This window comes from Notolepis coatsorum, assembly GCF_963971535.1.
Source record: "Notolepis coatsorum genome assembly, chromosome: 6".
Classification (NCBI taxonomy): domain Eukaryota; kingdom Metazoa; phylum Chordata; class Actinopteri; order Aulopiformes; family Paralepididae; genus Notolepis; species Notolepis coatsorum.
The window spans coordinates 146,430,036-146,443,187 of NC_140170.1; the positions used below are offsets into that span (position 1 = coordinate 146,430,036).

The 13,152-nt window shown below is 40.2% G+C and overlaps 1 protein-coding gene across 2 annotated transcripts in view; it reads right to left on the reverse strand.

Annotated features, from left to right (window-relative positions):
* The window catches only part of shq1 (SHQ1, H/ACA ribonucleoprotein assembly factor), a 102,378-nt gene that overhangs the window by 30,545 nt on the left and 58,681 nt on the right, over nucleotides 1-13,152 (reverse strand). Inside the window, exon 9 of one of the 2 annotated variants that reach the window (XM_084317449.1) lies at nucleotides 8,260-8,313. The exons of the other annotated variant lie outside the window; for it this stretch is intronic. Within the exon in view, the coding sequence (XP_084173575.1) occupies nucleotides 8,260-8,313 (54 nt within the window). The remainder of the gene's footprint in view (nucleotides 1-8,259; nucleotides 8,314-13,152) is intronic. 2 annotated transcript variants of the gene reach the window in all.

A 13,152-nucleotide genomic window follows, 5' to 3' on the forward strand; every position in this document is an offset into this window, starting at 1 on the left:
CACGTATATATAAGTGGTAAACTCGCTTTTGCTTTTATTGCATTTTAATATCCTACTCAATGTCACGGAGCGGCATTGCAGATATACCCTACTCTTGGGATTCGGAAAAGTGCATTACCGGCCAGATCCTGGTAGTGGCGCTGTCGCGAGAATGCAGTGTTCCCTGTGGCAGAACGGATGTAGCTTTTTTTCCAGTCTGGGCTACTTTTTATGTTAGCCTGAAGCTATAGCTTCCCCAGATTGCATGGAATACTTATTGCGACGCCAAATTCAGTATGCAGTAAAGGAATATAGCATCAGCCAATGGATATATCGATCTACCAGATGGCACTCAATAACCATCCTTTTTGCAGTCCAACCGCCCACAGGTAAGAGCTATTTCAGACAAGAAATCAGAATCAATCAGAAACGACTTCCCCGCCCCCCCCTTTCATGCATTCATGGTGGAACATGATATCGATCATATGCATTTTAATTTTTAACTCTAGCTTGTGTATGGCCGAAACGCCAATCGATTTAACGTTATTAGCTATTAGCCTTATAACTAGCCTTGCAGGAATTACCCTAGACCATTCCCATATAACACTTATATTCACAACGCTATAAAATGGGATTGATGAATTTTTTTTCCCTTTATGGCATATTGAAGGGAAGGTTTATAGTGTCAATTGACAATGACAATGGACACATAGCAATAATATAAAATATAGATTTAGCTCTACAAACAACCTCACGCACAGTGAATACTTATGTTATGAGAAGCTGGCCTTATAGAGTGAGATTAGACGGATCCCAGTGGCCCCTGAAGTGTTAACCAAGGAGATGTTAACAGTATTTACATTGTGGAAAAGGTCAGATGCTCCAATTTCGCTGAGGGTGTCTTCTATCTCACTTATCCCATGCACCTTTTACAGTTACATCCCAGTTGAAAATGTTCCTAGCAACTCGACTCTGGCATTTTTATAAATCTGTTCCATAAAGCTAACATGCTGCCTTTCCATCTTATTCCACACGGTTCCCATCCCATATCTCCCGTTATTGCCAATACAGGGGTGAATTTATGGACTCCTAGAAAGTAACGTATTGCCCTATTCTGTACCTTTTCTCCTTTTATATTTACTTTTGAACCCCATAGCAATATACTTCGTACTCAGTACTCCTTCACTCCGTACTCCCAGTAGCTCCTTCAATGTGAGTGACACAGCACTGTATACAACTACTTGTCATCCAGGTTAAACACAACATTGTGGAATGATACACCCATAAACTGAGATCTGGGCCAATAAGAGAGTGTATTGTTTGTCAAAAGTTACTAATATCACAGCATAAACATTTAAGATCTTAATTGTTAAGTACATTTTACCCGTATACCCAATTTGTCCCCTGCATTTAACCCATCCCAACTATTTAGGAGCAGTGCACAGCCACAGTCCCTGAGGATTGTAAGTGTTATTCAAGATCTTGAGGTCTATATGGAAGGGAGGGATTTTCTTTAAAAAAAATTCTTTGAGGTCAAAAAAGGTTTGTTAATGCACCAAAAACACACAGAACACACAAATATATTCACACTCCTGCAATGCACACAGGTCTAATATACATTATAAAACAGGTATCTCAAATCAAGCAATCTGATTGGTTCATATCATACCATATACCACAGCTATGACGTCTAATTCCTTTGCACAATTCAGTGCAAATCACTCCACATCTGAAAACAAGCCAGGAAGATTTTTGCTTTAAATTAGACGTTAGTGTCAAACATACAGTTTGCAAATCTTATGCAATGCTAGCAACCATAACGCCTGCCAGCATGACATTAGAAAAAGATCAAGACGCATGCTTTCCACTGCGTCTGTGTGTTGCTTGGCAAACATTCTGTTAAATGTCTGAAGAACTACATCGCTTGGCGGAATAATGATATTGTCATCAATAAATTATTGCATTTTCTGTTGCTGTGTGTTTATTTTATGAAACCTTGCCAGGTATTCATATTGCCGTTCTTGTCGACCTTTTATAAAAGCAATAATTAACTTCAGGCCGTGGTATATATGGTAATTATTAGTACTGTCAGGCGATTAAAAAAATGTATCTAATTAATTACAGGATTTGTAATTAATTAATCTAATCGCATTCTAATCGCATAACCATTTTATGCCCGATATTCTATATTCTATAATCATATTTCAAATTGCATGTGTCCGGATGGCAGAATTCAGTACTGTATCTACAAAACCTTGTGTTTAATCATCTTCCATCTATTAATTTGCTTAGATTTTTCAGGTCTGGTCAATTTGAGCATAGTGTTATTCACAGTCAAAGATAAAACATTTTTTAATTGATATTCTCATTTGGTTCATTACAATTTACTCAAGCCTAGTAACAGACACAGTATTTCTGACACTGGGAATACATTCCCTGAGATCCATAGATGTCCCTAGAATCAGATACCAAGAACATGCAAATGGACCATATAAAAAAAAATTCTGTAAATGTGTATTTATTTATCTTTTTATTATACATTTTTAGTTAATTTTCACAACGCGATAATTTGCTGTGTAACTAATTAAGGCGATAAACTGACAGCCATAGTAATTATATAACAGCTAAGGGGCTGTCTGGCCGAATAATGTCACTTAGCTGTGATATAATAACCATATACCACGGCCTGTCGTGAACGATTGCTTAAACATTGCAACCCTAGTTCCTCTTAAAAGCAACACTCTATATCAAGCAGAAAGATGCTCCACAAAGCAACAGGATCTTCAACAGAGTGTAGGGAGGCTGCTAAAACATGAACATGCCAGGATCGATACAGACCCATAACGTTAATTAATTCTATGACCTCTTAATGAAATGATGTCCATAATCTTATTCACAGAGATGATGTGTTTACAAAATGTGACTTGTCAATGTCAATCATTGAAAGGGGAAAATCCACCCTAAAATAGAATTCACATGTTATTTCTACAATACTGTATAGCTCAACTTTTTATTTGTGAAAGTCTCTCCTTAATCTGAATACCTGAGAGACAAGACTCAAGGGACAAATGCTGGAGCTGCTCCATAGGCAGTGAATAGTGGAACAACTCCTAGGACACTATCACAGTAACCATGGTGATTTTACTGAGATATTGGTACATTTTTGTTCAGTTTCAGACTGTAAGCACTCATTTAAACGTGAAAATAAAAAGAATCCTTGAGCACACGCTCGCAACGAATGCTGGAGACTAGGCTCGAACAGGATGCCTCCTGTTCGAGCCCCGCTCTCCACATTGCTTTCAGTTTAGCTGGTCGTCCACAGTAATACACATTGGCCGTATTACGGGGAGGGAAACTGAAGGGTGGGGATCGGGCGTTGTGGACAGCGACTCCTACAGGTCGGTTGGTGCGCCTGCGCAGTAGAATCAAGAAGCGACGGGGGCGGGGCCCCTCCAAAGCCCAGACCCCCGACGCTGACAGATCGAGCCGCGCAGGTGAAAAGATGCGACTGCTGTTACCTCAAGTACCGGAGGGGACTCGTGCTATGTATGACTTAGTCCACATTGCAGCCGGTTTGTGGGAGGCAAGAAACAACGTTCGAAGACAGGGGAGGGTTGAATTGGACGATATGAAAATTGGGATGGGAGAAAAATAGAAAATGGGAGAAAAAGTGGATAAAAAAAAAAAAATCCTTGAGCACACAAAGTCTGTGACTAATTCATCATCAATGGACCCCGGACACTCTGATTTCCAGCATAGAGAGACTGTTTTCTGATCTTCTGATCTAAATCAAGACACGACTTCTGGAGCACATGGTCAATTTAGCTATTTTATTGGTGCAAACAGACTAAGGCCCAGTCCACACGATCACGGGTATTTTTGACACAGAGGTTTTTTAAATTATTCAAAAAAAGAAACCTCTGTCCACACGACTGGTTTAAACTCTGCACAGAGTGATGTAATGTACATGTAGTACAATGCCAAAGCAGTAGGTGGCGATGTAGTTCAAACATGAAGGCCATTTTCAACCAATCAGAAGGGTTGCACGCGTCACTGCACGTCCTGCTCAAAACAGAAACCCGCCATCTTTAAATTACCTCGCGTGAACCATTAGCAACATAGCATTTTATTTGCAGCAAGAAACAAAGTGCAATAAAAGTGCAATAAACAAAAAAAGGATACATTCACTGTGTTCTGCCTCATTTGTTGGAACAAAACCAACATCAACACAATTTACCACCAAGAGCGGAGAGTTTAGTCTCACAAAAAGAGACTCTGATGTTGTTAGCTACATGCTAATGTGATTGGCATTTTCATTATAATAGTTAGCATTGAGGCTAGCGTACATTAGCGCAGTAACGTTAACGCTAGTAGAATAAATGGATGGAAACGTTATTTAACAGATTGCAGAATGGGTACAATACAATACGGCTCAATACAAACAATTGTTAAGGGGATGCAGACTTTGGACTGGGTTCCTTATAACAATAACTTGACAACACATGAGCTTAGTTGGTAGCCGCAGCTACTTGGGACAGCTCTGCTGTAAACACTGGAAATAACCTTGGTTACTATGTCCACACGCAACCAATGCAACCGGGATGCGCCCAAAACTCCACCCTGGACTCCGGTTTTCAAAGACCACGGTTGCAGTGTTCCAAAAACCTGGTTGCGTGTGGACGAACAGTGCAACCGTGCACATTAACACTTTGAATGCCCAAACCGAGATATTTCGGGTTATCCCCCACGGGTTGAATGCCCATAACGAGAATATTAGTTTTTTCAGTTTTTTTATTTTTATTAGCGATCTGAATTCATATTTCATCAATCGATTCTACCGTTGGTAAATCAGCCACCCCAGGCGCTCAGATGTGAAAAAAGCGCCCCCTATCGTCTCCCAGATGGTAATTCACCCTTTTGGATTGGACTCAATGAAAATGCACGAGAAAAAAAACCCGGACTCCACATTTTACTTCTCACGCATGTAACCGGGGCCGATCAGATTCATGCTGGACCCTCAGGACAGCGTGTAATATGTCTTTACAGTACGTAGCATTGGATCAATAAAAAAGGATCGATTTTCGGAATGGCGATCAGGAATTGGAATAATCCATTTGGATACCATCTGATCTCAGGTAAGGAATCTATTTTACCAGTCTTAGGATAATCAGACCTTTTTTCACGGAGATATAAGCTTTCCCCCTATATGTGATATGGCTGTTTTGACTGTGCGAGTGATCAGGAAATAAGATAATCGATTTACAGCTTGCGGCACCAGCGTGCATACGTACACATATACTATCGATAATCTAGCGTTTATTTGAAAACGATTCATAAATAGGCCGAAAAATGACAACGTTCTAGAATATTACAGTACATCAGCGTTTATCAGGGATTCTTTTTTTTCTTCTTGAAAACGAGGGCTTTTCAAAATGCTATAAAACGGAAATGAACAGATAAAAAAAACAATCCACTTCGACAATGTTGACTGGAAATGGGTCATTGATAATGCGACGGGCAGATTAGACACATAGCCATAATTTAAAACATAGATTATTAACGTTAACATTGAAGCGGATGGTGGGCATTCAAGCACTAAATGTGCGCCCCCTGCTGGGCATTCAAAGTGTTAAGGCTCGGTTACATAACACCCCGCGTTCGCGTGGACAGGGCCTAAATGTTTCAACACGACTATGGGTGGAATCCACAAAGGCTTTGCACGGCTTTTTCCGAAGCAGAGCCGGTGCATCTCGCTCTCAAATGAGTGAATCGAGGTTGCTCATGCGTAACGTCGGCTTTGTGTCCGTGCAATTGCCGTATATTTAAATGAGGTAATATGGGCGGAACATCTCCCCTTTCTATGTAAATGAGGCTCTAAACAGGTGATCATGGCAGCAGTAATTGTGCAGACAGGCATGACCGTGAAAGATATAATTGAATATTTCGAAGGACAATATCAAATCAAGCACATGCAGCGATCCCATGCAATCATTAAATATCGTTATATAACGTTGTGGGCCTTGGCGTTATGCTCGTATATAAACAGAATCTAACTTGTTAGAGAAATATAAAGCCACGTGCCAATAGCCTTCGCAACGCGTGATTTAGATATTTAATATATATTAAATGGGATAGAAACTAAATTAAATGTATACCATATACAGTGAAAGAATATAGTGGTCTAATTCTAATTTCGTTTCTATCCCATTTAATATATATTCAATCTCTTTATTAAGTTGTAAAGCCCTGGCCTATATCTGATTTCATAATTAGATTATAGTGAAGGAGAGGAGTTCTTATTAATTCATTATTAATACATTTTAAATTTAATAATAATAATAACTTCAGAATAATAATAATCATGACATTGGATTACTGCTGATCAGCACCTATACCAGAAATAAATGTTTACTGTATTGATCATCTCAGAAACAAGCATTTGAAATGTCAGTGCTTAGCCTTATTTCTAAATCACGCGTTGCGAAGGCTATTGGCAAGCGGCTTTATATTTCTCGAACAAGTTAGATACTGTTCATAACTCATAAGATCTATTTCCTTTAGTATTCCGTTCATTTTGTTTTGTATTTTGTTTACTTCGTAATGTATAGAGGAGTGCAAACGAATAGAATCTGTATTGTCATTGTTGGTCCAACGAAATTGAGTTACATTGAGTTACCACATACAAACATACTGAATATAGCATGTACAAAATAATAATATCAATAATATAATATCAATGACCCAAGTACAATAGTGCTAGTGCAAATAAATAGTACAGTGACAGTCCAGTTGAGTTAATGGATGGGGGGGGGGGGGGGGGGGGGGGGGGGGGGGAACAGTAAGATTCTGGTGGGACAAAGTGGGACAGATAGATAATGTAAATTCTTTAATTAGAATAACTGGTCTTCACCGAATAGATAAACGTTAAATACAGATTACAATACATTTCTGCCAAGAGCGCTGTCAGGGGTGCAGAGTGCAGACTGCTCGCGAGCCACACATATTGGGCATGTCTGCAGTGCACTGGTATCTCATCACGCAATGTGCTTTCGTGGATAGCTCCCAGACGCAGAGCAGGCTCCGTGGAAGCAATTTGCTTGGTGCAATCCATTCTCTGTGGATTCCGCCCTGTCTTCTACCAGTTCAACTGACTCTGAATCAGACACTCTGTTTGCACCGACTGGTCTAACTCAGGGGTTCCCAAACTTTTCAGGCCGGGGCCCAGAAAATAAGGCGTCAGAGAGCCGCGGCCCAATGCACATCGTCTGGCGTTTTTTTTTTTTTTTTTTGCCAGGCGACCGATTTTTTAAGCCAAATATCACTTCAATCCTATTAAGTTAGTTCAAGTTAGTTATTCATTTATATGTGCTATTTATGAGAGGGCTAACTTGTTGCAAAATAATAATGATAATAATAATAGCCTCATTAAAATACTATTGTTGCTTCGGTTGTTTTCAGCGTTTTATGTGCATAATCTGTTATTTAGTTTGAAATGTTGGTTGAAATAAGTAGATTTTTCGTTTTTGTTTATTTATTAAGTTAATATAAAACCATATAGTCACATTTTAGAATACAATAGAATAGAATTTTAGAATACAACTAGAAACACTGTCCTGGCCTGCTTCTAAGTTCAGTGGCCTGACAAAAAAAATTTAAATAAAAAAATAAAAAATTAAAAAATTTAAAATAAAAAAATATTTTTTTTTTATTTTTTTTTAAATCATCTCGCGGCCCACCCGTGGCTGCTCGCGGCCCACCTTTGGGTCGCGACCCCGACTTTGGGAACCACTGGTCTAACTGACGTGTGCTCCAGAATTCACGTCTTGATTTAGATCACTCTGTCCCATTTCTGAGAGTTTTGCTAGGTTTGTCAGCTGGAGCACGGATAGTCACTCTCTGCTCGACAGTTCTCTATGTATTGACTTAAAGGAACACTCCAACATTTTGGGAAATTAGCTTATTTGCCATCTACCCTGGAGTTAGACAAGTTCTGGAGTTCTCTGTGCATGCAGTAGGAGTAGGAAGCCGCGCACCGTTAGCCTAGCTTAGCGTCAGTCACTGGAAGTAGGTTCCTCCATTAGCCTAGTTCCCAACGTCTTCCTACTCCTACTGCATGCACAGAGAAGAAAAGGGTGTATATCTTCTTGTCTAACTCCAGGGTAGATGGCAAATAAGCTAATTTCCCAAAATGTTGGAGTGTTCCTTTAAGTATTGACTTAACTGTCCAAGATCATTAACCTGCTCCTTATTCTCCTCTTCTATAGTAATAGCCTGCCTTACCTCAAGCCAACAGAGAGTCCCGCTGAGTTTCCTGATGGTCCACGGAGACTCCACCTGCAGAGTGGATGGAGGTGGTCACACATCAATCTCAATACCGTTACAGACAAGTAGAGCTTAGCAATAGAATAGGGGTGGGAATCACCAGAGGCCCGCGGAAGCAGAGACGGTTAACATTCTGGGAGAGGTGTCCGGATACAGACAACTAGCCTAGCTTAACATTCTGGGAAAGGTGTCCGCCTCCATTCGTTTGTGCTAAGCTAGGCTAGCTTGCAGCCAGATAGCCTTCAACTGAACGCGTGGTGAGGAAATCTCTCTTTTTGTCCGACTCTGGAGACGACCCTTTTCCCATAATGCTGCCGTGTTCCTTTAAGACTGGACCTTAAAATAAACGATTTTGCATATTTCAACCTCCTCAAAATAATTGTGATTTTCTTTTGTTTAGTTTTGCTCATATCCCTTCAGGCCTACCGAGAAGCCAGGTAGTAAAACACCACACAGGGTTCGATCATACCTTGCTCAGACAAAACGCATGGAGAGTAGCGTGTGACCTGGACACGACACCTGCCATTTATCACCATCAGACCTCCCCAGCATCTATAATGGGAAGCAGCTTGAGAACAATCCGACGCAAAATATGGAAAGTGTTCCAAGAACCTCTGCAGGTCATTACATTCCAGCCCTTTAACCAAAGTGTTCACATGTGAAACTTCAGCGCCGCCTTTTGTTGTCACAGCTGTGCTAGTGATTAGAAACCCCACTGGATCAAATACTGCTGGCTCCTCTTCGCCATGTATTCGCTCGCACGCCGTCTAACGTCTATTTATATCGATGGGATTGGCCATAGTTTCGCTGCGTCTTGCCCAGAGCTACCTCAGAGGAGTGACGTCGAAGTGGGAGGCCTGGGCTGAGCTCTTGGATCTACTGGTAATCTCTTAAGGCTTTGAATGAAATGGAGGGATCTGGAGGATTTGAGAATAGAGAGCTTTGTCATTCAAGGCCAAGTGCTGTTGAAGAGATGCCTCTTCACACACAAAGCCACAACACTGCCCTGCTTGCTGACGCAACTGGGCTACACATTACGTCCAGCATGCTCATGTACAGTGTGACGCTTCTTCAAAGTTTTTCCCACATTCGCAACAAATACTGTACATTGACACGCCACACAAGCACACATATTACACTCGCACACTGTCGATTAAAAAAAAATATATATAGTGTATATATGTTATCCACTTTTTTTTATACCTTGTATTGTATAGAACGTTGTGTATTTTTATCTACCAAACTACTACAGTACAGTTGAAAAGCGAAGAAGAACAAGCATCTCATGTTTTTCTGAATGTATCAGTACATTAAAAAAAATCTGAAATCTGAAATCACACACCAAAGCACACCTACTTGTATTGTCTAGTATTATTATCTGATCAGATCTGAAAATAGAGAATACTAATAAATAATTTGCTTTGTTTCACAAAGCTCCACTGTTCTCCCTTCCCCACATATCCGTAACCTTGGTGCCATCTTCCATCCTACCCTCTCCTTTGAACAGCCTTCTTTCACTTAAAAAAACACACACTCATTCATGCATTCACCGACTCAAGACTGGGTTACTGCAACAGCTATGGCACATTCACCAGAATTCTCCGTAAACTGCAATACATTCAAAACTCTGCCGTCTGCCTGCTTTACCCCCATGTTATATCAGAGATCCCATCATCACTCCCTCCACTGGCTTCTCATTAAACATTAGAGCTGTGAATCTTCACTGGCCTCACGTTTCGATTATGATTCAGCTGTCCACGATTTGATTCGATTCTACGATGCATCTCGATGCATCTCGATAATATATTACATCCTCAATTTTATAATCTATATTACTGCACATGGCTACTTTTTCATCAATTAATACAAGCAGATAAATGTACTTTTATTTAGAAAGTTCTTAAATCAGAATGTCAAAATAAATGTCTTTACTAGTGTTGCATGATAGATACTAGAAAGGTATCTCGAAAAACGGTTCAACTCTTTTTTATTAGTATCAATACTTTTAGAATAGCCTGATGCTGTATTTTCTATTAGTTGAGTGGATGCATGACCAGAGCACTAGCTTTAACCCATTTAGACCTAAAACGCCTGCTAGAAATGCATTATATAGCCTGCATATACACAGAAATGTGTTTCCCGGTTTCAATGGGTTAATAATACAATAATAATAATAATATATTTGATTTGTAGGGCGCTTTATAGTTGTGGAGCAAATCCCAAAGCGCTACATTGTAAAAGAACATGAAAGCTAGCAAGAGTAATTTCTTTTAATTTTAATAATCGATTATGTTCCGTCACTGCATCGATGCAGAATCATCCACGTCCGCATCACAATGCATCTTAGAATCGAGACATTTCCACACCCCTATTAAACATACAGTTCAAAGTGCTGGTCCTCACCAACAAAGCCCTTCACAACCGGGTCCCCTCTTACCCTCTTAGCTTTCCATCCTCCTCGTCATAACCCCCCCCCCCCCCCCCCGGACAGGACAAAAAAATATGGGCTTTCTCCATTGCTGCTCCCTCCCTCTGGAACACCCTCCCTAAAAAACATCCAGGACTCCACTTCACCCTCCACCTTCAAAGCCTCACTTAAAACCCATCTGTTCAAGACTGCTGTTAACCTCCGAGCCTTTTCCTCCTCTGTCTGTTACAGTACATTGATCTGTGCCTTGTCATTTTTGTCTTTTCTCTTGTGTCTTATTATTTTATCCTATGCTTTCTCTTAGTATTCTTGTTTTATTTAGTTTTTTTTATTAAGCTTTATGTCATTTACATCATGTCATTTAGCTGACACTTATCCAAAGTGACTTACAAGTTCTGTACAACAAGTCAGCAGGAAGGGTACAACTCTTTCTTCAGCTGAGTAACAATGTTCCAGCTGAGTAACAATGTTCATAAAACAGTGTTGACCTTGGGTGCTTCATAGTCTTGAGTGCATAGTAGTATAGACAGATTACCATTGTAGGTAGTAATAAAGACAAGGTAGATTATTTAGTAGCAAAGTGCATGATGGTAAAAGACAGTACGAAGATTTGTTTTTTTTGTCAGATAGCATTACTGCCTTTATCATTTGAATGATGATTTTATGATAATATCTTTCTCTTTCTACCTTTATTCTCATGTAAAGTGTCTTTTAGTACCTTGAAAAGTGCTAAATAAATAAAATGTATTATTATAGGGCCGCCACAATAACCTAATAATAACCCTATTATTAATATATTTTTCCTTTTAGAATTTTTTCCTCCTTCCATTTTTAACTAATTATGTTTGCTTGTCAAAACATATATCCCGTCATCCACTTGGTCATTACTTAAGATTCCGAACAAGCTTCCCGTTCCAACAGCCTTGCTGTGTGCACAGGGGAGGTTGTGGAGAGGTGAGATGCCGCTTCAGTGTGCACACAAACCCTTTGAAGTTTACCACCGGGACCCCTCACTTCCCCTCGTTCCCCCTCGCTTCCCCAACGTTATCGCTGCAATGTGCCACAGTTGAGTTAATACGACATAACCAACCTGGGCACACTTTGGATTTAAGCCGAATGAGACGATTACATTTTGTGAGACGATAATCATCAATTCTAAAAAGATTTCAGCAGCCCCACTAAAGATAATACTAAACAAACAGGCATGTGTGCTCAGGCCGCCATTTCACCAAGTGAGTTTGAGCAGATGTGGGCGTGATTGGGACTGTCAAGACGTTGTCTGCAGATAGAGCTGGACCGATACTACCGTTTCACTGTCGAAGTGTGTATCGGCTTGCAGTATCGGCTGATACCAAGCACCAATCCTATCCATTACTTTTGCTGAATAGGATAGACTTAGACCACCAGGTTGGGGTCATTGGACAAAAATTTACGAGATATATTATTTTTCTCCATTAACACATTGAACGCCATGAACGGCGTACGATGGGTTTGCTGGTCATGCGAATTCTGCCAAACCACGGCGTACGACGTTATTGAGATCATATTAAATCTTTTCGCCATGGTATTCATAATTCCGCCACCCAGCCTCTGCTGAGACAGTGGGACTCTGCACAACAGTGCAACGCTTCAATACCGCCGCCTGGTGGATGATCGGGCGAGTTACAACCGGAAATGGATCTGGTGATCTCGGTGCATCTGGTAAATCCGTCCAGCAGTAACATATAGTTGCGGGACTCTAGACACACATCCGTGTATATGGATCGCTGCCATAACTCAATAATCGATATGATTTGGGCGTTTATTGCGCCATACAAACCGGAAATGGATCTAGTCGATCAACGTCAAATAAGTGGGATATTTTTCCTCCAGTCTCATCGGCGAACGGTAAGAGGACAGTAACGTTATTTTCAAGGCGATTGTACGTTTCTTTATTTACAAACCATCTGATCAATAAATCAACCCATACTACATAAAGCATTTACGGACAATCACGGAATTATAAACGACCCCCCCCCCCGTTCATCCGCGCATGATGAGTCATAACGTTTAGGATCGTATACAGTTGCATTTTTTTTATATAGCGTGTATCGCGAATAAACTGCAATCGATAATCTATATTATGCGTTTAGGCCTATAACTAGCGTTCTAGGAATTACTGCAGAAAACGATAAAAACATACTTATATTCTAGACGGTATTTTCGTATGAATGTTTGAATGAAAAAGTATAACGTTCCTACATCCTGAACGATAGATAATCGATGTTGAATGGGCCATAGTATTGTCAATTTAGCAATACAATTAAAAAAGTTATAGCCCTGCAAAGAAGGTGAACATCTCCATAGGCTTAGACTAGTGGCAGTGATCATACATTGATGGATAGAAGCGTGGCAGTCAATGTGTTAAGAGATCTAACATGCTT